Source organism: Erythrolamprus reginae, chromosome 8, assembly GCF_031021105.1.
Source record: "Erythrolamprus reginae isolate rEryReg1 chromosome 8, rEryReg1.hap1, whole genome shotgun sequence".
Lineage (NCBI taxonomy): Eukaryota > Metazoa > Chordata > Lepidosauria > Squamata > Dipsadidae > Erythrolamprus > Erythrolamprus reginae.
Window position 1 is genome coordinate 2,717,104 of NC_091957.1, and position 27,346 is coordinate 2,744,449.

General features: G+C 43.7%; 1 protein-coding gene across 2 annotated transcripts in view; it reads right to left on the bottom strand.

Moving 5' to 3' along the window:
* RAPGEF1 (Rap guanine nucleotide exchange factor 1) overlaps positions 1-27,346 on the bottom strand; it is a 60,326-nt gene that overhangs the window by 9,261 nt on the left and 23,719 nt on the right. Inside the window, exons 2-18 of one of the 2 annotated variants that reach the window (XM_070758677.1) lie at positions 26,875-27,014; positions 22,120-22,298; positions 20,838-20,994; positions 17,927-18,015; positions 17,207-17,359; positions 15,892-16,015; positions 14,686-14,869; positions 13,291-13,779; positions 11,224-11,414; positions 9,578-9,730; positions 7,999-8,307; positions 7,134-7,232; positions 6,395-6,480; positions 4,924-5,035; positions 2,333-2,423; positions 547-631; positions 249-341 (exon numbers count right to left, since the gene is read on the bottom strand). In XM_070758677.1, coding sequence (XP_070614778.1) covers positions 249-341; positions 547-631; positions 2,333-2,423; positions 4,924-5,035; positions 6,395-6,480; positions 7,134-7,232; positions 7,999-8,307; positions 9,578-9,730; positions 11,224-11,414; positions 13,291-13,779; positions 14,686-14,869; positions 15,892-16,015; positions 17,207-17,359; positions 17,927-18,015; positions 20,838-20,994; positions 22,120-22,298; positions 26,875-27,014 — 2,734 coding nt within the window. The remainder of the gene's footprint in view (positions 1-248; positions 342-546; positions 632-2,332; positions 2,424-4,923; positions 5,036-6,394; positions 6,481-7,133; positions 7,233-7,998; positions 8,308-9,577; positions 9,731-11,223; positions 11,415-13,290; positions 13,780-14,685; positions 14,870-15,891; positions 16,016-17,206; positions 17,360-17,926; positions 18,016-20,837; positions 20,995-22,119; positions 22,299-26,874; positions 27,015-27,346) is intronic. The other variant, XM_070758676.1, reaches the window with a different exon arrangement.

Below are 27,346 nucleotides of genomic sequence, written 5' to 3' on the forward strand. Positions count from 1 at the left end.
CTAGTCCTCATGATCACAGGAGGAAAATCAACAGCTACATCTACTGTGTAGGTTTAGATCCACTAAAAGGTGCCTAGCAAGTCACAAACCATATGCTGGTTTGATTTTATAGGGCAGTAAAGTTTAATATACAAGAAGACATTTAGCACGTTGATTCTTTGGGTGACCTAGTCTGGTTCTAGCTGGTTCCTCTGCAGCAGATCAAATCTCAGCATCCCTCAAACATATTTAACAGAGTTTCTTCTTACCATAATTCATCGACCACTCGGACCAGGACAAAAAACGTGTTCTTGCTGACTCGCTTCTTATTGTTGTCTGGACAGTGGCAGAACTTCTCATAGGTTGGAAGGGGGGTTAAAGAAGTTAACAATGGGTGGCGACAACTAGCCAACATCGCTGGTCTTAGAAGGATCAAACCAAGACCATGTCTTGGCACATTGCAGGTGTCATCTCACATCCAGCATTGGCCAAGTTGAACCCAGGGTGGAGAAAATCATCAACACATACCCAACCTCCTCAATCTAAACCCCCTTCCCAAAAGGATATCGGTATTGTAGTTTTTTTATGAGCTCTTCTGGAGAAATAAACGTCCGGTACGTTGTCAAGAAGGCTTCGCAATAGAGCACCAGATCTGGTTGAATGGAGGAAGAAAAGAGAGAGACAGAGAGAGAAAGAGAGAGAGAGAGAAAGCAAGAAATTAATTCATAACATTGGGGAACAGCAGTTTTGTTGTCTTAAATCTGTGACTTATTTTCAAGTAGTTTTTGGCCTCTGGATCCAAAAAATAAGCAGAGTTTTTGTCTATCACGTCAACTTTTTAAGCTACAGGATAATAATAATAATAGTAGTAGTAGTACAGTGGAACCCCGACATAAGAGCTGCTCTACTTAAGAGCAACTCGAGATAAGAGCTGGGAGGGGAGAGATATTTTTGTTCTACTTACAAGCCCAAATTCGAGATACAAGCGCCAAGGAGCTGTCTCCTGAAGCCGAACGCTAACTTCCGCGTTCGGCTTCAGGAGACAGCTGCGAAGCGGCGCGCGTGTTTTAAAAGGTTGCAGCCGGCCTGGGGGGCTCGGGGGGGTGCTTGCAGCTTTCTTTCTTGCTCTTTTTCTTTCTCTCTTTTACCTTCCCTTCTATTTCTTCTTTTCTTTCTCCTTCCCACCTTCTTCCCTCCCTCCCTTCACTCATTCCTCTCTTACTCTCCCCTTTCATAAGTTTCCTTGCTTCCTTCCTCTGTTCCTGTCCCTTCCCCCTTTCTTTCTTTCTTTCTTTCTTTCTTGCTCTTTTTCTTTCTCTCTTTTACCTTCCCTTCCTCTATTTCTTCTTTTCTTTCTCCTTCCCACCTTCTTCCCTCCCTCCCTCCCTTCACTCATTCCTCTCTTACTCTCCCCTTTCATAAGTTTCCTTCCTTCCTTCCTCTGTTCCTGTCCCTTCCCTCTTTCCTTCCTTCCTTCCCACCCTCCGTCCATTCATTCACCCATTCCTCTCTTGATCGCTTAAAGCCGGTCCCTGGTGCAAAAAGGGTTGGGGACCTCTGTCCTACAGGATTGGGTGGCAGAGAAGTTGAACATATGTAAATTTAAAAGTTTAAGAAAGTTTACAAGTTAAGTGAAAGAAACTTCATTATTCATTTATATGTACATGTACATTTCTTCATTAAAAACATGTCTTTCTGCATAATTTAGACTAACTTTGTGAGTTTTTTGAGGGCTGGAACCAATTAAAATTATTTACATTAATTCCTATGGGGAAAAGTCGTTCGAGATAAGAGCTGCTCGACTTAAGAGCCCAGGTCCGGAACGAATGAAACTCGTATCTCGAGGTACCACTGTAGTAGTAGTAATAATAATAATAATAATAATAATAATAATAATAATAATAATAATAATAGTAATTTATTGGATTTGTATGCCGCCCCTCTCCGCAGACTCGGGGCGGCTAACAACAATAATAAACACAACATGTACAATCCAATAATAAAAAACAACTAAAAACCCCTATTATAAAACCAAACATACACACAAACACACCATGCATAACTTGTAATGGCCTAGGAGGAAGGAATATCTCAACTCCCCCATGCCTGGTGGTATAAACGAGTCTTGAGTAGTTTACGAAAGACAGGGAGGGTGGGGGCAGTTCTAATCTCCGGGGGGAGTTGGTTCCAGAGGGCCGGGGCCGCCATAGAGAAGGCTCTTCCCCTGGGGCCTGCCAAACAACATTGTTTGTGGGACCTTATCGGCCGCTGGGATTCATGCGGTAGCAGGCGGTTCCAGAGGTAATCTGGATACCCTCAAAAGTCATACAAATTGTGCAGCAGGGGGTCATACCTTTCACCGTCCCCTCCACAGTGGCCGTCTCGGTCGCATGCACCAGAAGGATGTCACCTGACCCACCTCGGACGTCGGGACCATCATCGCCCTGCAGTGGAAGAGAATCCCCCCACCAAAAGCTATCATTAGACATGATGCACAAATTTCCTTTGGATGCCAGGATGCGTCTGTTTTTCTCACCCAACCAATCGTATGTTCCTTAACTGCTTCTGCTACTAATTTAAATCTTAAAAAGGAATTATAATAATAATAATAATAATAATAATAATACTAGAGAAGACATTGATAAGAAAAAAGAACAACAGTGAATGCCGATGACTTCTATTCACCAGAAAATAATTTGATACGCAACAAGACTGTAACTCTCCTTCTCTCAAGAGGAAATTGATGATATTTTTTATGTTATTTGTAATTTTGTAATTGTCCAGGTGTTTTTTGTTGGTTTAGAACTGTATGTATGTTTTTCTATTTTCTTTTTTGTGTACTGCAAATATTGCAAATACAGTGGTACCTCAAGATATGAACCCCTCGTCTTACGAACAACTCGTGATATGAACCCGGGGTTCAGAAAAAAATTGCCTCTTCTTACGAACTTTTTTCAAGTTACGAACGCCAAACCCGAACTTCCGGGTTCGGCGTTCGGGAGGCTGCTGGGAAGCCCCCCGGCTGTTTTAAAAGGTGACAGCCGGGCGGTGGGGCTTCCCAGCAACCTCCCGAACCCGGAAGTTCGGCAAAGGTTCGGGGTTCGGGAGGTTGCTGGGAAGCCCCCCAGCCCGGCTGTGACCTTTTAAAACAGCCGGGCGGCTTCCCAGCCGTCTCCCGAAGCCGAACGCCAAACCCGAACTTCCGCGTTCGGCATTCGAAGGCTGCTGGGAAGCCCCGCCGCCCGGCTGTCACCTTTTAAAACAGCCTGGGGGCTTCTCGGCGGCCTCCCGAACGCCGAACCCGGAAGTTCGGGTTTGGCGTTTGGCGTTCGGGTGGTCGCTGAGAAGCCCCCAGGCTGTTTTAAAAGGTGACAGCCGGGCGGCAGCGTTTTTTTCCGGGGTTTTTTTTTTGGTTGCACGGATTTATTGACTTTACATTGTTTCCTATGGGAAACAATGTTTTGTCTTACGAACCTCCCCCTGGAACCAATTAGGTTCGTAAGACGAGGTATGACTGTATGTCAATGTATATATTTTCTTGATTATGCTTTTTAAAACAAATTAATAAAAATTACTTTAAAAAAAAAAGGAATTTGCATATTTTTGTAATAGTTTTTGCATCTCATCCTTTGTCATATTTTATCTAATTCCAATTGTTTTTCATAAATGCCGAATTTCTTAAATCTCGTTTTCATTTGTAGGCATGGCCAACACTCCGTTCCAATTCCCTCTTTCTTTAGCTCTTGTACCGATTTTAATTCACCTTTTTCATACCAGTAACACTGTGTAGCTCACTATTTTATTTAAATCTGTTACGTTTGGATTGATCATTGCTTCCATGGTCAATAGCCAAATCGGGATTTTCGTATAGTGATTCTTTCTTTCTTTCTTTCTTTCTTTCTTTCTTTCTTTCTTTCTTTCTTTCTTTCTTTCTTTCCTTATTTATTTATTTATTTATTTATTTATTTATTTATTTATTTATTTATTTATTTATTTATTTATTTATTTATTTATTTATATTTGTATGCCGCCCCTCTCCGTAGACTCGGGGCGGCTCACAACAGCAATAGAACAATTCATAACAAATCTAATAATTTAAAAACATTTTTAAAAACCCCATTATTAATCAAACATACATACAAACATACCATACATAAATTGTATAGGCCCGGGGGAGATATCTCAATTCCCCCATGCCTGGTGGCAAAGGTGGGTTTTAAGGAGTTTATTTTTTCAGATGCATGATAATAATAATAACAACAGCAGCAGCAGCAGCAGCAGCAGAGTTGGAAGGGACCTTGGAGGTCTTCTAGTCCAGCCCCTTGCTTAGGCAGCAAAACCCTACACCACTTCTGAAAAATGGTTGTGCAATCTCTTCTTAAAAACTTCCAATGTTGGCGCATTCACAACACAATCAGTTGCACTGATTAATTGTTCTAACTGTCAGCGTGATTAATTGTTCTAACTCCTTAGTTCTAAAGTTGCTTCTCTCCTTGTTTAGTTTCCACCCATCGCTTCTTGTTCTACCCTCAGGTACTTTGGAGAATAGCTGGACTCCCTCTTCTTTGTGGCAATAACCCCTGAGATATTGGAACACTTGTATCATGTCCCCCCTGGTTCTTCTTTTGGATAGCAGAGAGCTTCTTGAGGAAGGCGTGCCATCCAATTTGAAGATTGTGTCCTTCAATCCCTAACATTCTTTTGTTTTCCAGCTGGATCCAATCTTTAACTCACGTCATAGCTGCAGCTTGGTGGTATAAATCCCAATCTGGGAGACCAAATCCCCCTTTCTCTCTATTATCTTGTAACAATTTGAGTTTTGTTAGTGCTTTTTTCCTTGCCCATATAAATTTAAGTCCCATTTTGTTCAATTGATTGAAAAATTAAACTAGTATGGTTCTAAAAGCAAGAAAGCAACTCAAAAAAAGAGAACTCAGAACTTACGTCCTGTTTCAAGGTGAGCCTGGAGATGATTTCGGTGTGGTTAACAAGAGACAATTCATCTACCTCCTCCTCCGTCTGAGGGCTTTCCAAAGATTCCAGGGACTTCTGTGGTCTGGACACACAAGACAAAAGTGGAGGTGCTCAGGGGTGAAACTCATTTTTCCCCCCTATCAGCTCTATGGGCATGGCAGAGGAAGGATATTGCAAAAAATCCCCATTCCTTCCCCATTTGGCTCCTGGTTCTCCAGAACCTGTCAGAACCTGCTGGATTTCACCCCTGGTTGCACTGCATGGAGTGAAAGCCAATCCTTGCAAGGTTTCTAGTTCTCAGCGTTTGGAAGGAATTGGACGTAGATCAAAGGTTAGACAAATATTTCACCTGAAAAATCTGACTGTGTGTTTACTTGGATTCCCCCAGGGAAAGCTTAAAAACATATGGATATTAGATCTCATGTACACATATGAAAGAAGGATATACAATAATATAGTTTGTAATTTAAAAATTTACTCATAAAATAACGGAGGAAGGGAGGAAGGAAGGAAGGAAGGGGAGAGAGAAAGGGGGAGGGAGGAAGGAAGGGAAGAAGGGAAGGAAGGAAATGAAGGGGAGAAAGAAAAGGGAGGGAGGAATGAAGGAAAGAAGGAAGGAAAGAAGGAAGGAAAGAAATGAAGGGAAGAAAGAAAGGGGGAGGGGGGAATGAAGGAAAGAAGAAAGGAAGGAAGGAAGGAAAGAAATGAAGGGGAGAAAGAAAGGGGGAGGGAGGAATGAAGGAAAGAAGAAAGGAAGGAAAGAAATGAAGGGGAGAAAGAAAGGGGGATGGAGGAATGAAGGAAAGAAGGAAGGAAGATTTGGGATGGGAAAAAGGGGAGGAGAGGGGAAGGGAGGTAGGAAGGAAGGAAGGAAGGAAGGGTGCAGCAGAAAAAGAAAGTAAAAAGTTAAAAAGATTAAATCTGTATTAAACGCAATTTGGCATCTCACTGTTACAACCATTAGATGATTTAAATTTTCATCCAAAGCAAGGAATAAAATTAAAAAGAGCCACCGTTGCAATTTGCATCCAGTATTGGTTCTCTGGTCACAGTTTCAGCCTTCAGCTAGCGATGGAATAGTAAGATCTCCACCGTAGAGTTACTCTGTGGCTGGGTGTGTATTTATAGAGGTAACCCTTGACTTGCAGGTTGAAACAATTCATTTAGTGATGGCCTTTAGTGACAGGATAGTTTCTCACACTTATGGCCAATGGAGCATCCCCGTGGTCATGTGATCAAAACTCATGCGCTTAGCAACTGAACCGACTCGTATTTACGACCTTCCGACAAGCAACAGGGGAAGAGAGTTTCGCTTATGAACCCGCTGCTGGGATTCGCTTAACCAAGGTGTCAAGAAAGGCGGTCAAATGGGGAGAAACCCACTGGATCTACGTCTCACTTAGCGACGGAAATGTTGGTCGTAAGTCGAGGAGAACCTCACCTTTCGCTCTCGTGCTTTTCCTCCCCGGGGGCCACGCTCGCAGAGGTAGAATCTTTGATGTGGTCATCCTTAATGATTGGCGTTTCCTGGAGGGGAAAAAAAAGTTTCAAAGTTTGAAGTTACGCCGGCATGGGAAAAAAAAGTGACCTAGGATGGTTTTTCACACTTACGAGCATCACAAATTAGCATTGATAAATACTTATAAATACACTGGCGAGCATTATAAATCAGGTTAATAAATAAACAAATAAACAGTCCAGGTGATGTGTAAAGCCCACAGGGGGACGATAGGAAAGTCCTTAGCAGAGGTTCTCAAAAGGGGGGAAACAACATTGCTTTTCTGATCCTGGTTATAGGAGTTTTTATGGAGGAGGAGGAGGAAGGGGAGGAAGCCTGTGGTGCTCTCTGAGCTTGGTTGTTTCCATGCAGACGTTTCATGAGCCAACTAGGTAATGTTATCAGTGCTAGAAGGGAATGGGTTTTGCAGGGAGGAAGAGGAGGAAGAAGAGGAAGAAGAGGAGGAAGAGGAGGACTGTGGAGTCCTTGGTGCTCTCTAAGCTTGGCTATTTTTTCTTACAGACAATACATGACCCAGCTAGGTAACACCATCAGTGTCAGGGTGTGTGCTTGGTTCTGAATGCTGGCAGGCGATGAGACATGAGGCCCAAATGGTTTCCCTGCTCCTTATTCCCAGTAGGCCTCCCGAGCCGTTCCCAGGGCTCATCCTGGCTTTACTTACTCGTTCCGAGTAGGCAGGGAGCAGCTCCCCATTGCTTTGACCCGAGGAATAAAGATTGACGTATTCACCCTCCCCGGTTACCTCGACAACGTTGTCACTCTACAGAGACAGAAGGGAAGGGAATCCAATCACCCGGAGACCGTGGGTTCTAGTCCCGCCCTAGGCCTGAAAGTCAACTGGGTGACTTTGAGCCAATCACCAGGAGATGGGGAGTTCTAGTCCCACCCCAGGCCTGAAAACCAACTGGGTGACTTTGAGCCAATCACTAGAGATTGTGAGTTCTAGTCCCGCCTTAGGGATGGAAGTCAGCTGGGTGACTTTGAGCCAATCACCCTGTGATTGGGAGTTCTAGTCTCATGTTAGCAATGAAAGCCAACTGGGTGACTTTGGGCCAATCACCAGGAGACGGTGAGTTCAAGTCCCGCCTTAGGTTTGAACGTGAACCGGGTGACTTTGGGCCAATCACTGGGAGATTGTGAGTTCTAGTCCCGCCTTAGGGATGGAAGTCAGTTGGGTGACTTTGAGCCAATCACCAGGGGATGGAGAGTTCTAGTCCTGCCTTAGGCATGAAAGCCAACTAGGTGTCTTTGGGCCAATCACCATGAGATGGAGAGTTCTAGTCCCGCCTTAGCCATGAAAACTGGTTGGGTGACTCTGAGTCAATCACCAGGAGATGGAGAGTTCTAGTCCAACTTTAGCCATGAAAGGCAGCTGGGTGACTTTGGGCCAGCCACTTTCTCTCTGCCCTAGGCAGGAGGCAATGGCAAACCACAGAAAGCTATGCCGGCTAAAACCGGTCCCCGCAGCCCGACCCACAAAAAGGAGTCCTCACCACCCACCCACCCCCGCCGTCAGGTTTTCTCACCGAAGATTTCCGGAGAGCTTTGGTGAAAGAGGGTTCGGAAGAAAGCGAGACAGAAACAGTCTTGTTTACGCTGCTGTCTTGAGAGGAGGAAGAAGAGGAGGAAGAGGAGGAGGAAGAAGAAGATGGCCGCTCCGCAGTGCCAAGGGGCCAGCCGGACGTGGGTGGCTCCGCCGGCGGGTGCGAATTCGGAGCCGGTTGCGCAGGTGGCAAAGTCGGAGGAGAGGTCGATGTGAGAAAGGGAGGGATGGCGGGGATTTGGCCACTCCGAGGCACGGAGTCTTGGGAGAAAGACCTGAAGACCGATTTGTGCTGGGAAGGCGGGAGGGCGATGGAAGAGGAAGAGGGGAGGGGAACGGCAACGAGCGGCGGGGAGGGGAGGAGTTGAGTGGGGGGGAGAGGAGGGGAGGAGAGGAGAGAAAAAAGAAAGAAAGACAGAGACAAGGAGTTAGAACAAGGTACACAAAGTAGCGCAATGGCTCGGCGGCTGGAAAAACTCCCTCGGCTAAGAATCCAGAGGACAAAGCCCGAGAGAGGACCGAGTTCGAGTCTCCACGCGGGGCGACGGACAAAAAAAATAAAAGATGGCACGAAAAGCTCCAAACTGGAAATATAAAAGGTCCCCTGGCAACAGGGCCTCCGTCTGCAAGTGGCAGGACATGAAACTGCTCAGGGAATACCAAGAAACCCATAGCCATCTTTGTTGTCTTTCTGTTCCTCCTTCTTCTCTTCCTCCTCCACCCCATTCCATTCTAGCACAGATGACATTACCTAGTTGGGTCACGAAACATTTGTATGGAAACAGCCCAGCTCAGTGAGAACCAAGAACCCCACTGTAATCTTCCTCCTTCTCCTCTTCTCTTCTAGAAACATAGAAGACTGACGGCAGAAAAAGACCCCATGGTCCATCTCGTCTGCCGTTATACTATTTCCTGTATTTTATCTTAGGATGGATCTATGTTTATCCCAGGCATGTTTAAATTCAGCTCCTGTGGATTGACCAACCACGTCTGCTGGGAGTTTGTTCCAAGCATCTTCTACTCTTTTCAGTAAAATAATATTTTCTCACATTGCTTCTGATCTATTCCCCAACTGACCTCAGATTGTGTCCCCTTGTTCTTGTGTTCACTTTCCTATTAAAAACACTTCCCTCCTGAATCTTATTTAACCCTTTAACCTATTTAAATGTTTTGATCATGTCCCCCCTTTTCCTTCTGTCCTCCAGACTATACAGATGGAGTTCATGAAGTCTTTCCTGATACGTTTTATGCTTAAGACCTTCCACCATTCTTGTAGCCCGTCTTTGGACCTGTTCAGTTTGATCCATCTCTTTTTGTAGGTGAGGTCTCCAGAACTGGACACAGTATTATTCCAAATGGGGCCTCACCAGCGCTCTATACAGCGGGATCACAATCTCCTTTTTCCTGCTTGTTATACCTCTAGCTATGCAGCCAAGCCTTTGACTTGCTTTCCCTATTGCCTGGCCGCATGGTTCACTCATTTGGAGTCTGTCATAATTGAATGGAAAGAGAGCGAGAGGAATAAAAAGCTGTGAAAGGAAAGGTTTGCGTTAGCCACTCACCGAGTGCGCGGGGAAAGAGCTGTGGTGCTGGAGGAAGGAGTTAGAGACGGAGACGCTGAGTCCCTGGCCCGTGCCGACCTCCTCGAAGGCCGGGGGACCCTTAGGTGGCTGGACACAGTAGGAGACAGAAGAGAAGGGAGCAGGGAAAACAGCCTGTTGGAGGAGAGAAAGAAAAGGAGCGAGGGAGAAAGGCGAAAGGAAAAAAAAGAGAACAGCCTCCATCGCTTCAGGAGGTCCCTTCCAACTCTACTATGGGTGCGAAACTTGGAAGAAGAAGGCTGGGTGCAATGCCAAAGGATCTCAGCGGACATTTGAAAACCATCGGAATTGACAAAATCTCCATCTGTCAATTGCAAAAGGCTGCTTTACTGGGATCGGCAAACATAATTTGCGGGTACATCACGCAGTCCTAGGTGCTTGGGAAGTTCCCGACTGGTGATGAAATATGAAATCCAGCAGTGATTTCGTTTGCTGTGTTGTATTGACATAATAATAATAATAATAATAATAATAATAATAATAATAACAACAACAACAACAACAACAACAACAACAATAGTACTTGGCACGCTGGGCGCAGTGCCAAAGGATCTCAGTGGACATTTGAAAACCATCGGAATTGACAAAATCTCCATCTGTCAATTGCAAAAGGCCGCTTTACTGGGATCGGCAAACATAATTCACTGCTACATCACTCAGTCCTAGGTGCTTGGGAAGCGCCCGACTGGTGATGAAATACGAAATCCAGCAGTGATCTCGTTTGCTGTGTTGTATTGACATAATAATAACAATAATAATAATAATAATAATAATAATAATAATAATAATAATAATAATAATACTGTGGGACTTCAGACTGACCAAATTCTGAAGCATAACACACCAGACATTGCGATCGTGGAGAAAAAGAAAGTATGGATCATCGACATCGCAATCCCAGGAGACAGCAGAATAGAGGAGAAGCAGCTAGAGAAATTAGTGAAATACGAAGATCTAAAAATCGAGCTGCAACGACTCTGGCATAAGCCCGTGAAAGTGGTCCCAGTGGTCCTTGGCACGCTGGGCGCAGGGCCAAAGGATCTCAGCGGACATTTGAAAACCATCGGAATTGACAAAATCTCCATCTGTCAATTGCAAAAGGCGGCTTTACTGGGATCCGCACACATAATTCGCCGCTACATCACGCAGTCCTAGGTGCTTGGGAAGCGCCCGACTGGGGATGAAATACGAGATCCAGCATAGTGATCTCGTTTGCTGTGCTGTATTGACATCATCATCATCATCATCATCATCATCATATGCCCACGTTCATTGATATCATTTTCTAATAATGAATAAATTTCTTAATAATAAAAATTTCCTAATAATGAATAAATTACCTAATAATAATAAAAAAATCATCATCATGAATCTAGTAAATATATAGATGTATTCTATACATGTATTCTATATATTTACTAGTAATGAATCAATACATTTCCTAATAATAAAAAAAATTCCTCGAAGAGGGGCAGCATAAATGAATAAATCCCAAAGCCGAGGGATGTGGACCATGGTCCAAAACAGAGGGCTTGTGTCTTTTAGGGCAAGAAGGAACCGAACCAAGATGGAGCAGAAGAAGACTATTAGAGGTGGGGAGGTCTCACCATCTGCCTCTGTTTGGGTGGAAGAGCGGGAGGAGGGGCCAGGTCCTGGCTGCTGAAGGAGTCACTGAATCCATAAACCTCCATCAGGTGCTTATTCTTCTGCTGGTAGATATGCTCGTTCTGCGGGGTTTGGTAGAACATGGAAGGCTGAGGCTCGGAGTAGTCCTCCACAAACTGCATGTAGGCCAACACTGCAAGAGAGAAATTGAATTTAGCAATAGCATTTTTAAATGCCGCTTCGTGGTGCTTTTACAACCCTCTCTAAGCGGTGGATAGAATCAGCCTCTTGCCGCCAACAATTTGGGTCCCCATTTGACCGTCTTTGGAAGGATGGAAGGCTGAGTCAACCTCGAGCCGGTGGTGAGATTTGAACTGCTGAATTACAGCTAGCAGTTAGTTGAAGTAGCCTGCATGGCTGCACTCTAACCACTGCGCCACCCTGGCTCTTCGATATAGATAGATAGATAGATAGATAGATAGATAGATAGATAGATAGATAGATAGATAGATAGATAGATAGATAGCATTAGCATTTAGACTTGTATACCACTTCATAATGCTTTAACAGCCCTCTCTAAGTGGTTTACAGAATCAGCCTCTTTCCCCCAACAATCTGGGTGCTCGTTTGACCCATTTCAGAAGGATGGAAGGCCGAGTCGACTTTGAGCTGGTCTATCTATCTATCTATCTATCTATCTATCTATCTATCTATCTATCTATCTATCTATCTATCTATCTTTATATCTGTCTATCTTATTTGTATCTGTCTGTTTCTATCTATCCATCCATCCATCCACGCGTCATCTACTTACCTACCTATCACCTATATCTATATATCTACCTGTCTCTGTCTGTCTGTCTATCTATCCATATATCATCTATCCATCCATCCATCCACCCATCATCTACTTACCTACCTATCTATCACCTATATCTATCTGTCTATATGTCTATTTCTATCTGTCTATCTATTTATCTATCTATTCATCCATCATCTAACCATCCATCCATCATCTACCTACCTACCTACCTATCATCTCTCTCTCTCTCTCTCTCTGTATGTATGTATATATCTAGTCCTTGGTAATCATACAATCTTCATGTTTCTTGGGAGGTAAATTCTTTAAAAGCAGACCACTAGTTTTACGCCTGTTGAGGTCGGGATAATTGCTCCGATCTTGGTGGTGAATCATACGCTGGTCTAGTTTAATTTTGCAATTCTGTGGGGGTGGGGGAAGTTCCCCGGCTGCGGTTTTGAAGCATATGCAACAGGCAGGAAGTTTGGGGCGATATTTTGAAGCGCTCGTGGTCCTATGATGGAAACTAGAAGAGAAACTCACTGCGGCAGGTGGGGGAAAAAAACATTTTAAATTGATCTTGCTAAGACTGAATTCTTAATTATATATTGCCCAGGGGCTTTATGATATGATTCCGGGGATTATGTTGGGTGGACTCACTGTCCTACAATGGGAAGTAGAAGAATAACAGAGTTGGAAGGGATAAAAAGAAAAGGAAAAGAAGGATGCGAGGGAGGGAGGGAAGAAGGAAGGAAAGAAGGGAAAAAAGACAGATGAAGAAAGGAAGGAAGGAAAAAGAAGGAAAGAAAGAAAGAAGGAAAGAAGGGAGAAAAGATAGATAAAGAAAGGAAGGAAGGAAAAAGAAGGAAAGAAAGAAGGAAGGAAGGAAGGAAGGAAGGAGAAAAGACAGATAAAGGAAGGAAAAAGAAGGAAAGAAAGAAGGAAGGAGAAAAGATAAAGAAAGGAAGGAAGGAAAAAGAAGGAAAGAAGGAAGGAAGGAAGGAAGGAAGGAGAAAAGATAGATAAAGGAAGGAAGGAAGAAAAAAGAAGGAAAGAAAGAAGGAAGGAAGGAGAAAAGATAGATAAAGAAAGGAAGGAAGGAAAAAGAAGGAAAGAAGGAAAGAAAGGAGAAAAGACAGATAAAGAAATGAAGGGAGAAAAAGAAAGAAGGAAAGAAAGGAAAGGAGAAGAGAAGGAATGAAATTTAATTGACTTCTTATTTTTTATACGTCTGTGTTAGGGGTTTTTTAAAGACCAAGGGAGCACTTACTGTGTTTGTTTTTCTTCTCCGGCAGGGGTGGGGGCTCCTCCGATTCCCGGGGCGCGTGGGGACTGGAGAAATCCGCCAGGAATTCGACAGGGGGGGCTGCCTTCCCAGGCTGATAAGGCAGCACAGCCGTGTAAGGGGTGAACACCCAGGGCAACAGCGTCGGGACGCTCAAGTCCTCCTCCGAAATATTGTCGTATTGCGAAGGGTGCCTCTCCAGGAGGACCCGACACCCGGAGACGTCGAAGGCAGGAGCCGCTGCTGTCCCTCTCCTCTTCTTCTCGGGTAGAGCCGGTGGGATCTCGACGGCCGGCGCAGCGGTTGGGGAGTAGATACAATTCTCGGGCAGTTGGAAAGATTGTCCAAGAAACGGAGAGGCAGATTCCCGCAGGCCCTCCGGCAAAGGGCTGAGTACGCCAAGTCCCGGCTGGGGGATCTGGTCCGTGTTCGAGAGATCCTGCTGCAAGAACTCGTAATCAGGGTCGTAATGATCTGCACGGGAGAGAGTAAGAAACGATGTGTGAACCACAAGAGAGTTGGGACCTAATTTTTATATATACAAAGCTGAAGGGATCAGATCTGGTGGCCTAGAGGTTAATTCTCTGCCTTACAAGGCAGAGGCCCCAGGATCAAATCCCAGTAAGGGTATGGCTAGCTGATGAGGCCAGAATAAGGCCGAAATAGCGCTATCCTAGTCTTCCTTAATTTTTAAAATTCAGCAAAAACATGTGATACATACAGGACATAGTTTGTTGGCTATGAACAAATTAACTGCCTTGAAATGGCCCTGGGTTGGGCCTATAAGGCAAAAAGGAAACTGTGACGTTCCTTCAATATACCAGGGTGATCCAACAGAAAAAACATATAGCCCCTCCCTGGTACAAAGCTGAAGGGATCAGATCTGGTGGCCTAGAGGTTAATTGTCTGCCTTACAAGGCAGAGGCCCCAGGATCAAATCCCAGTAAGGGTATGGCTAGCTGATGAGGCCAGAATAAGGCCGAAATAGCGCTATCCCAGTCTCCCTTAATTTTAAAAATTCAGCAAAAACATGTGAGATATATATATATATATGTATATATATTTGTTTTCATAGATTTTCACGGGTACATGTATGTAGATTGTTCTGAGTTCGGGTTTTACCCCATGTAATATTTTGAGTGTCTATGCGACGTTTCGGTGAAATCACATTCACCATCATCAGGCTGAAGTTGTTAGCTTCGTGCTGCTTTGAATATAGTATATACATAGTGTATACTATCTAACGCAAATCAGATGTTGACCATTAGTTGAGAGGTTTCTTGGGCACAGATTCTTTAGTAATCAATCAGTTTAATTGGACCAGTTAAATCAGTTTAATTGGACACATCCCTCAGCATAAAGCAGACCGTGTCTCTTTACCTAACGTTTCACAGCTTGTGTTGTGCGAGCACTGCCCGCTGTCGCAATCCAACGAGGACAGTTGCTCGTCCGATTTGCTCAGCTTTCCCATGCTGCTGTAGGGTGAGAGGCGAGGAGATTCTCCTCCATAGGACTGGCTGCCCCCCGACAGCCTCCGTTGGGGGTAGCAGTCGTTTTCAAATTCCTGCAGGTGGGAAGGAGAAAGAGGCACGAGTAAAGTCAAACCCCTTTTTAATAAACCACCGATCTTGGAATTAAACAAGGTACATATCCTGGACAACACTCTTTGGTTTTCTCATTTCGTAATACAGGAAACGGACAGCTACGTTTTAAGCCCCTGAATCCAGAAAGGAAGTTGTTCTTTTGGAATTATTATTATTATTTGGAATTATTATTATTATTATTATTAATTATGGACAGGAGGAGATGAATATCAGTGGTGGGATGCTACCGGTTCACCCAGGTTCGGACGAACTGGTAGAGAGCCTTCATGGCACAGTGGTTTGAGTGCACTACTGAAAGCTGCTTCTGCTGACTGCGGGCTGTAGTTCACCAGTTCAAATCCCACCAGGCTCCAGGTTGACTCAGCCTTCCACCCTTCCAAGGTGGGTCAAATGAGGACCCAAATTGTTGCGGGCAGGAGGCTGACTCTCTGTAACCCGCTTAGAGAGGGCTATAAAGCACTGTGAAGTGGTCTATAAGTCTAAATGCTATTGCTATTGCTTCCTCCCTTCCTCCCTCCCTTCCCTTCCCTCCCCTCCTAAAGGTTGACTCAGCCTTCCATCCTTCCAAGGTGGGTCACATGAGGAACCAGATTGCTGGGGGCAAGAGGCTGATTCTGTCAGCCGCTTAGAGAAGGCTATAAAGCACCATGAAGTGGTATATAAGTCTAAATGCTAGCGCTATTGATGGGAGGTGGATATTATCATGGACGTATGCACATAATTTAATAGAGCTATAATAGAATGTTACCATAGTTGGAACCATTTTTCCTTTGGGATATGCTGCAAATACGTCCAAATGCTGTTTGTTTTTCTTTGTTCTTTTGTTTTTTCTTTCTTTTAAATGTAGTGGTATTGATTTATGTATTGTATTTATGTATATAAATAAAATTTAAAAAAATTATTAAAAAAAAGAGATTTGAATTGAACACAGCATCCTATCTGGATAATAAGCATATTGGTTAGATACGGCCGGTAAATTTACCTGTTTGTTGATCCCGATGGGTAAACTGGAACCACTGGTTGTTCGGCTCATGGGGGCGACGATAGCCACTCGTGTGGGGGAGGGTGCTGATTGACGCTTCTTAGGGGGCAAGGCTGGTGGAAGGCTGCGCAAGAGGAAGGAAAATTAAAATATTTATTTATTTGAGTTTTATGCCGCCCTTCTCCTTAGACTCAACATGTTAGCAATAGCACTTTTTAACAGAGCCAGCCTATGGCCCCCACAATCCGAGTCCTCATTTGACCCACCTCGGAAGGACGGAAGGCTGAGTCAACCTTAAGCCGGTGGTGAGATTTGAACCACTGACCTACAGATCTAGCAGTCAGCTTTAGTGGCCTGCAGTACTGCAACTCTACCTCGGCTGATAAAATATTGTTGTAAAGTGAGTTTCCCTTCCACCGGTGACCTTGCTTTCCACGGTGGGTGGCATAAACATTTGAGTAAATAAATAAATATTTTTTCTAATTATATTTTCATCCAAATTTTGATCACGTCACTGTGGGGGAGGTTGCAAAGGTGGTTCAGTCTGAAAAATGGGCACAAGTCACTTTTTTAAAAAAAATGACATTGCAACTGGTTGTAAGAGTCTGTCATTTGCACCTCTATAACTGTCTAGTTTGGTTCTACAACCCAGCAAGACCGACACAGACTTCAGAGGAGAATCAGAACTGCAGAAAAAACAATTGCTGCCAACCTGCCTTCCATTGAGGACCTGTAATACTGCACGAGTCAAAAAGAGGGCGGGGAAAATATTGACTGACCCCTCACATCCTGGACATAAACTATTTCAACTCTTATCCTCAAAACGTCGCTTCAGAGCACTACACACCAAGACAACTAGACAAAAGGACAGTTTTTTCCCAAACGCCCTCACTCTGCTAAACAAATAATTCCCTCAACACTGTCCAACTATTTACTAAGTCTGCACTACTATTACTAGTAGTTTTTTCTCATCATTCTATCACCCATCTCCTCCCACATATGACTGTATGACTGTAACTTGTTGCTTGTATCCTTAAGATTTTTATTAATATTGATTGTTTCTTCATTGCTTATTTGACCTCTATGACAATCATCAAGTTTTGTGCCTCCTGATTCTTGACAAATGTCTCTTTTCTTTTATGTACACTGAGAGCATCTGCACCAAAGACAAATTCCTTGTGGGTCCAATCATACTTGGCCAATAAAGAATTATGTTCTACTGAGTTGAAGGCCACGAGCATTGTGAAAAACCAGCTCTTCTTTAGCACCGGGAAGCCTAAGGGCGGAATTATGACTTTCTTCCAGGTGCGTTTACCTGTTTTCAGCCACCCGAATGCAAGGGAGGGGCGGTTTCGGTGGGGCGACCTCTTCGTCCGTGGCATCTGCCAAGGCTTCTGTGGTGGGCGTCAATCCCGCTGTCTTGTTGAGGATCTCCATCTCGCGATCCGTCAAGGGAAGCTCCAACTGGCTGGAGAGGGGAGAAACGTGGTTGAGACGGAGAGAGCATCTTCGATGCAGGACTGAGACTGGGAATGGGAAGAGCCTTCTCTGTGGCGGCCCCGACCCTCTGGAACCAGCTCCCCCCTGGAGATTAGAACTGCCCCCACCCTCCTTGTCTTTCATAAACTTCTTAAAACCCACCTCTGCCGCCAGGCATGGGGGAACTGAGACATCTCCCCCGGGCCTATACAATTTATGTATGGTATGTTTGTGTGTATGTTTTCTTTTCAATAAGGGGTTTTTAGTGACTTTTAATTATTAGATTTGTTATATATTGTGTTATTATTGTTGTGAGCCGCTCCAAGTCTACGGAGAGGGGCGGCATACAAATCTAATAAATTGAATTGAATTGAATTATGGCACCAGCCAATCAGGGAAGCTGCTGACGGGCCGTTCTGTTAGAATATTCATGAATTGGAAGATAAGACCAGCCAATGAATAAGCATAGTATCTAAGTCAGCCAATGGGAGCTAAACACCTCTGAGTCTGCGCCATTCTACCATTTAACCTTTATCAGAAATCCATGGTTACTCACCTGTCTGCTGTAGGCACAGGTAAGGTGGGCTTGACCGGGCTGGTGGGAGAAGGGTGTTCCTGCTTTTCAATTGTGAGTTTCACCAGCTCCTGTTATCAACAGAACACACACACACACAAAAATTATATATATGTGTATGTGTGTGTGTGTGTGTTACTAAGCTTTTGTCAGTCCCTACTGACTTCATCAGAGTGTCAGTAGGGACTGACGAAAGCTTAGTAACTTTTTAATAGTTTAAAGTAAATTTTAAATGTTTTGGAGATTGATTGTCAGGTGAACAATTAAGACATTGTGACACACACACACACAAATATATATGAAGGAGAGCGAGAAGAAATTAGGAGGTCTTTGGGGCAATAAGATGGATGCAAAATATATATATTTTGCATCCATCTTTATCCTTTATATATCTCTATCTCTATCTATCTATCTAGATGGATGCAAATATATATGAGGATATGGATGCAATATATATGGATGCAATATATATATATATACGCATCCATCTTATTGCCCCAAAGACCTCCTCATTTCTTATCACTCTCCTCCAAAACTCATTTATTTATTCCCTATTTATTTATTCCCTATTCCCTGGACAGTGGCATTCAAAGCACAGCTTCTGTCCTAGCTGGAATTGCAAATCTAGTTTGTTCTCCTCTTGCAATTCCTGGCTTGTTTGGAAGAAATCGGCCATCTGTGTATAACGTAGCCTCTTTTCAGTTTTCAAGCAGGCCTGTGGTTGCAGCTTTTAGAAGGGGCCAAGCCACAGTGCAGATTCTTTTCAAGGTAACCAAGGTTGGTTACCCCACATCAATGTACAGAATGCGTTATAGCCAAGATAGAAACCACCTTTGGCACCAATGGAATATTTGGAAAGAAAATGGGAACTGAATATGTCTTCCAGTGACCAGAGGAGATGGAAAATGAATTACTAATAAAGGAGAATATTTGTAGCTCAGGGTGGAAATGAGCTGGGTGGGTTTCTAACAGACGTTTCATAACCCAACTTGGTAACCTCATCAATGCTAGAAGGGAGTGGGACTTTCTCTCTGTTTACATTCACAGAAGTTCTGAGCTTGGTCGTTTTCAAGCAGACGATTCGTTACGCAATGAAAATAGGAAATAACATCAGTGCTAGTCACTGAACTGTCTGCCTCACACACTACTTCCTCACACACTATTGTTAGTACACTAATACTGTGTTCAGTTCTGGTCACCACACTTCAAAAAAGACATTGAAACTCTGGAGAAGGTGCAGAAAAGAGCAACCAAAATGATCAGGGGTCTCGAAACCAAGACTTATGAAGAGAGACTGCGGGAACTGGGCATGGATAGCCTAGAGAAAACGAGGGCCAGAGCGGACATGATAGCAGTCTACAGGTATACGAGGGGTTGCCACAGAGAGGAGGGGGTCACTTTATTCTCCAGGGCACCGGAGGGCCGGATGAGGAACAACGGCTGGAAGCTGACCAAGGAGAGATTCAACCTGGAAATAAGGAAGAACTTCCTGACGGTCAGAACGATCAACCAGTGGAACAACCTACCAGCGGATGTTGTGAACTCCCCAACTCTGGACACTTTCAAGAGGAGATTGGACTGCCACTTGGCTGGGGGGCTTTAGGATTCCTGCTTAGGCAGGGGGTTGGACTTGATGACCCGTATGGTCCCTTCCAACTCTAACAATCAATCAATCAATCAATCATAATAATAATAATAATAATAATAATAATAATAATAATAATAATAATAATAATAAAAAATTAGATTTGTATGCCGCCCCTCTCCGGAGACTCGGAGCGGCTCACACAACTATTGCTATCTTGTCACCCTTAATTCTTCTTTTCGTCATCCAAACTCAAATCCTGCCACCGTTCTTCATGCGTTTTGGTCTCGAGACCTTTGATCCTCTTAGTTGTCCTTCCCTGAACTTTTTCAAAAGTCTCAACATCTTTTAAGTAGGGTGGTTGCAGTGCTCCAGGTGTGGCCTGAGTAGGGTTTTGTAAAGTGGCACTAACGCTTCACATGATCTTGATTCTATGCTTCTGTTTGAAACAACCCAGGATGGAATTAGATATCTTGGCAACTGCTGCACATTTCTTCAACCATTCAGCCAAGGTTGGGTAGACGGTGTCCTCTCCTTCATATAGTTTTCTGGCCACGATATGGAAGTACAGTGATACCTCGTCTTACGAACTTAATTGGTTCCGGGACGAGGTTTGTAAAGTGAAAAGTTTGTAAGACGAAACAATGTTTCCCATAGGAATCAATGGAAAAGCAATTAATGCGTGCAAGCCCAAAACTCACCCCTTTTGCCAGCCGAAGCGCAAAAACACGGAAGTCCTTGAAACCCCACCTCCGAACTTCCGTGTTTTTGTGATGCTGCAATTTTGCTGAGGCTCCCCTCACTGGGAAACACCACCTCTGGACTTCGGTTGCCAGCGAAGCACCTGTTTTTGCGCTGCTGGGATTCCCCTGCAGCATCACAAAAACACGGAAGTCTGGAGTTGGGGTTTCCCATGGAGGGGAGCCTCAGGGGAATCCCAGCAGTGCAAAAACGGGCGCTTCGGCTGGCAAAAGGGGTGTGTTTTGGGCTTGCACGCATTAATCGCTTTTCCATTGATTCCTATGGGAAACATTGTTTCATCTTACAAACTTTTCACCTTACAAACCTCGTCCCGGAACCAATTAAGTTTGTAAGACGAGGTATCACTGTAGTTTATTACTACCTTCTTTGGGGATATTATAACTTCCTAGTCCAACCTCAAAATTTCCTGATCACCTGCCATCCAGGGACTGACCATTCATCGTACACTTTAGCCTTCAACCCCTTTATCGCCTTTGCTGGTCCTTACACACTCAAGGAGAGTAACTCTACAAGGAGTTAACGGGACACACCAAGTCGGACCCATACCTTAACTCCATCCAGAACGGCCTTGATAACTCCCTTAACTGTAGTCACCACCTCTTTGTCTTCAGAGTTAATGCCTTCAAGCATCACCTGATCGGACCATCGTATCAAGTTCCCCAAGCTCTGATACACGCGGCTGTAACAGGAAGTGATGGCGGAACTGCAGAAGTGAAAGAGGAAGAAGAGGTTAGAAGGAAGACGATGCCTTGGGTTACGAATCCTCAGATTTCAGCTAGGCGCTGCCACTAACCCTTAATTCCTCTCTACAGACAGTTCCCTCTCCCTTTGCGCACTATTGAGTTTATTGGAAGGAAGTTCAAAGACAAAATAGAAACACAGAAGATTGACGGCAGAAAAAGACCTCCTGGTCCATCTAGTATGCCCTTAGACTGTTTCCTGTATTTTTATCTTAGGATGGATCTATTTTTATCCCAGGCATGTTTCAATTCAGTCCCTGTGGATTTACCAACCATGTCTGCTGGAAGTTTGTTCCAAGCATCTACTACTCTTTCAGTCAAATAATATTTTCTCACGTGGCTTCTGATCTTCCCCCAACTAACTTCAGATTGTGTCCCCTTGTTCTTGGGTTCACTTTCCTATTAAAAAACACTTCCCTCCTGAACCTTATTTAACCCTTGAACATATTTAAATGTTTCGATCATATTCCCCTTTTTCCTTCTGTCCTCCAGACTATTCAGATGGAGTTCATGAAGTCTCTCCTGATACATTTTATGCTTAAGACCTTCTACCATTTTTGTAGCCCGTCTTTGGAAATACCAATACCAATGTATTTTTTTTTAAAGCGAAAGAAGAAAATAACACAACAAAACTACATCAAAAACAAAAACGTGTCTGGGGGGAGGGGAGGAGATTAAAACATATAAACATAGAATCCTCCCTGGTTGAATGCTGATTAATATAATATAGGGTAAACTTCCACCCCTTGCAAAAAAAGAGGCCAAGATAATTTTAAACTACTAAATCTGTTCTGCAAATTGCTAGCCTGTCATCTGTATATTATATTAACAGCACAAGGGGAAAAACAACAATAATAAAAATAGGATATGAAAGTAGCAATGTTATTAATAATAATGAAAGAAAGACCAACCTTAAATTCCAACTTGTTAACAAACTGTTGTTGAAATCAACCTGTAGAAAGTTCTCCATCCAACCTACACAATGAGCACCCCAAACTCTGTTGTAGATTTGGGGGGAAGGGACTCGCCGATTAGTACTAAGCTCTCCATCCAACCTACTCAACCCTCTTGCGTCACGAGTCACTCACCTCTGCTGAATCCGTGGGTCCGTCTGAACCAGAGGCAAGATGGCTTCCAGAACTTTGGTGGCTGATCCTGGCAACATCTCCAATACTTTGTTGTCGATGGCCATTTTGTCCACGATGGTCTTAAAGTAACGCAGGGCGCTCACGACATCCTTCTCTTTCTCCTCCAGCCAGCTCAAGTTCTGAGACAGAAAGAGCATTTTTTTTTTAAAACAAAGGTTTCTGTTCAAATGGCAGGAATGTTAAAGACGGGCAGGCTATTTTCCATCCATTCATTTTATTTATCCATCGTCCGTCCGTCCGTCCGTCCATCCATCCATCCAACACCATCACTCTGCTAAACAAATAATTTCCTCCCCACTGTCAAACTATTTACTAAAGTTGCATTAATATTACTATATTTTATTTTATTTATTATAAGAGTTGGAAGGGACCTTGTAGGTTATCTAGTCCAACCCCCTGCTCGTTCGTCTTCTCATCATTCCTATCACCCATCTCCTCCCACTTAGGATTGTAACTTGTTGCTTGTATCCTTACAATGGATATTGACTGGTTCCTAATACAATTTGATGGCTCATTTGTACCCAGACTATCATTAAGTGTTGTAGCTTATGATTCTTGGCAAACTTATCTTTTCTTTTATGTACACTGAGAGCATCTGCACCAAAGACAAATTCCTTGTAAGTCCAATCACACTTGGCCAACAAAGAATTCCATTCTATTCTATTCTAGTCTAGTCTACTCTACTCTAGTCTAGTCTCTTTTCTCTTATTCTCTTCTCTTCTCTCTTCTATTCTTCTCTCTTCTATTTTTCTCTCTCTCTTCTCTTTTCTATTATTCTCTATTCTATTCTAATCTATTCTCTCATTCTCTTCTCTCTATTCTATTCTATTCTTCTCTATTCTATTCTTCTTTCTCTATCTCCTCTCTTTACTATTCTTCTCTATTCTGTTCTATTCTATTCTATTCCATTCTATTCTAGTCTGTTCTCTTTTCTCTTATTCTCTTTTCTCTTCTATTCTATTCTTCTCTATTCTATTCTATTCTTCTTTCTCTCTCTCTTCTCTTTCCTATTCTTCTCTATTCCATTCCATTCCATTCCATTCTAGTCTAGTCTATTCTCTTTTCTCTTATTCTCTTCTCTATTCCATTCTATTCTATTCTATTCTTCTCTCTCTCTCTCTTCTCTCTCCTTTTCTATTCTATTCTATTCTAGTCTAGTCTAGTCTAGTCTATTCTCACCCTCCAAAGGCAGCTGCCTCTCTGCTAGCTGGGAAATTATTATTATTTATTATTATTATTTATTAGATTTGTATGTCGCCCCTCTCCGTAGACTCAGGGCGGCTATGTTGGACAACGCCGGCTCTTTCTCTGCATCCAATGCAGAGCCTCCACCAGACTCCAGACTTCCTTCCCCAGACTCCAGAACTGGCCCAAGTTCCTCCCCAACCTCCTCCTCATCTGAGTCTGCCGCCAGGGCTGCTTGCAGCTGGCAGGCCACAGTACTGCGTGATCTGCCTCCTCCTTTACAATCCACGCTGCTTTCCAGGTGAAGAAAAGAGGTCACAGCCTGTGCAAATAATACAGAGGCGGCTGCACAAATCTGGTGCCTTTTGTTCAAGAGGCACCAATCTGGCAGGGAGAGAGAGAGAGAGAGAGAGAGAGAGAGAGAGAGGAGTAGTTGCGTGCCCTAGAACAACCCCAGACTAGAGAGGGCGGAGGGAGGAAATTACAAAAGAATGATCTGGCTTCTGGCTCTGTGCTCAACAAAGAGACAGGTGTCAAGAAAGGCTGACAAAAGCGTTTCCTCTCCAGCCAGCCTTGCGAGGTAGACCGGGCAGGAAACACAACCAGATACAGTGATACCTTGTCTTACAAACTTAAATTGGTTCCAGGCCGAGGTTCTTAAGGTGAAAAGTTTGTAAGACGAAACAATGTTTCCCATAGGAATCAATGGAAAAGCAATTACAGTAATGCGTGCAAGACCAAAATTCTCCACTTTTGCCAGCCGAAGCGCCCGTTTCTGCGCTGCTGGGATTTCCCTGAGGCTCCCCTTCATGGGAAACCCCACCTCCGGACCTCTGTGTTTTTGCGATGCTGCGATTTCGCTGAGGCTCCCCTTGCTGGGAAACCCCACCTCGGGACTTCCGTTGCCAGCAAAGCACCTGTTTTTGTGCTGCTGGGATTCCCCTGCCCTGCAGCATCACAAAAACACAGAAGTCCGGAGGTGGGGTTTCCCATGGAGAGGAGTCTCAGTGGAATCCCAGCAGCACAAAAATGGGTGCTCCGCTGGCAACGGAAGTCCAGAGGTGGGGCATCCCAGCGGTGGCAGTGGGTTTGTAAGGTGAAAATAATTTGTTAGAAGAGGCAAAAAAATCTTAAACCCCGGGTTTGTATCTCGAAAAGTTTGTATGACGAGGCGTTTGTAAGACGAGGTATCACTGTAGATCATTGTACTTACAAATTTCTAGGTTCTCAAGACCTAAAATGGTCACCTAATGTCAAAAACGCTATCAGAAAAGCACATCGAAACATGTTCTTTCTGCGCCAGCTCAAGAAGCTCAAATTGCCCAAGGAGCTGCTGATCCAGTTCTACAGAGGAATCATTGAGTCTGTCATCTGCACCTCTCTCACTGTCTGGTTCGGTTCTGCAACCCAGCAAGACCGACACAGACTTCGGAGGAGAATCAGAACTGCAGAAAAAACAATTGCCTTCCATTGAGGACCTGTAGACTGCACGAGTCAAAAAGAGGGCAGGGAAAATATTGACTGACCCCTCGCATCCTAGACACAAACTGTTTCAACTCCTACCCTCAAAACGTCGCTACAGAGCACTGCACACCAAGACAACTAGGCACAAGAAGAGTTTTTCCCCGAATGCCATCACTCTACTAAAGAAATAATTCCCTCAACACTGTCAGACTTTCTACTAAATCTGCACTTCTATTCTACTAGTTTTTCTCATCATTCCCATCACCCATTTCCTCCCACTTATGAGTGTAATTTGTTGCTTGTATCCTTAAGATTTTTATTGATTGTTGATTCAGGCCAGGGTTCTGTAAGCCAGTGTTTCCCAACCTTGGCAACTTGAAGATATCTGGACTTCAACTCCCAGAATTCTCCAGCCAGCGAATGCTGGGAGTTGAAGTCCAAATATCTTCAAGTTGCCAAGGTTGGGAAACACTGCTGTAAACCAATGCAAGAAAATGATTGACACTGCCTGCTTGTGTGTTTAATCATGTTTGGGGTTCTTCTCCCCGGCTAAACAATGCGACACTCGGCCTTTCGTTAACCATCTCAGTAGCATCCCCTCCCACTGATTCAAGAGACAAATCGAGGTTGCAAAAATGGACTTGACTTCCGACTCCCCAGAGACCTTTAAAAACAAAACAAAACCCACTTGAGAGAGAGAGAGATGCTTGCTTTGTAAATCAAATCAGCTGTCAAATAGCCATTTTTCTCCAGGAGGGCAGTGATGGGCTCCTACGGGTACGGTCAGGTATGCAGAACCGGTAGAAAAATTTTGAATTTTTTTCCCCTTCTGGGCTCTGGGTATGTTTTTCCTATCGCAGTCAATGAGGTTGAACGTGTATAGTTTTGGAAGAGCTGTGCATGAGTGTTTGTGTGTACATACACATTGTATTATTATTATTATTATTATTATTATTATTATTATTATTATTATTATTATTATTATTATTTAGATTTGTATGCCACCCCTCTCCGCAGACTCGGGGCGGCTCACAACAGTGACAAAAACAATATATACTGACAAATCTAATAATTAAAATCTAAGATAACAATTATACATTTAAAAATCTAAAAGCAAGGAACCCCAAAATAAAAAACATACATACAATCATATCATGCACTAGGATTACATAGGCAGGGGGAGATGTTTCAATTCCCCCACGCTTGACATGCAGTTTATGTAGTAGATAAAGTATATTTTTGTGTGCCTGTGTGTAATATGTATTGGCATATCTACGTAGGCATATATAGGTAGAATATGGCATATACACGTAGAATTAAATAGCGCTAAACCACTAGATGATGGCCATAAATCCATTGATCCTCCACGGTTCAATCAGAACTGAAGAAGCTTCTTGAACAAAAAGTGAAAGGTCTTCGAAAAATAAAAACAAGCAACAACCAAAGAGAGCAAGGAATATAAATCCTTCCATCTTCTACAATTTCAGCCAGAACCAAAAAATTTCTTGGATGAGAAGCAATACAATACAAACCAAACATAGTAAACATTCAGTGGTCAGAGGCTGGTTTTCAGATTCTTGCGGAAGGCGAGGAGGGTTGGGGCAATGCAAATCTCTGGGGGGAGCTGACTCCACAGGGCTGGGCCCAGCACAGAGAAGGCCCTTCCCCTGGGTCCCACCAAACGACATTGTCTAGTTGACGACACCTGGAGAAGGCTGACTCTGTGGGACCTAACCGGATGCTGGGATTCATGCGGCAGAAGGTGGTCCCCTAGGTAATCTGGTCTGATGCTATATAGGGCTTTATAGGTCATAATCAACACTTCAAATTGTGTTTGGAAACCAATTGGCAGCCAGTGCAGTCCATGGAGTGCTGGAAAGACATGGGAATACCTTGGAAGGCCCATGACTGCTCATGTGGCTGAATTTTGCACAATTTGTAATTTCCGAATACTTTTCAGAGCCCAATATGTCGTTAAGTGGAGGACAATTGTGTACTCCACCAGGTCCCCTTCAACTAACTCACACAGGAAGGCCACCATCTTACCTTATTAATGACCTTTTCCGGGGACTTCACCACTAGGTCAGGCTGCTTTCCTTTCTTGGATGGCGTCCTTTTTATTTTGGGCGAGTGGAACTTGTCCTTCAGCTTCATGGTGAACGAAGTGAGATGAGAACGCTGAGAATCTGGCAAAAAAAAAAAAAGTAATTTAATTGACTTTTATGCCACCCAAAATCACGGTAAATCAATTGCAGCAGACAACCCATGAGCCATGCACGAATAGGCCAGGCTGTGTCTGACATCTGGGAGCATCCAGGTTAAGCAGATGGGTTCATAACCACCACAATCCTGTTCTTTTTCAGTAGAAACTCCACTTGATTTACCAGGGGATGAAATATATCTACCACAACTCTTTAAAACAACGGCGTCTTTTCCTAAAGGTGTTTTTATTTTCTTTCAAGAGGCAACTGGACTTTCTGGGTTTTTATTTATTTAATTTATTTATTTTATCCAATAC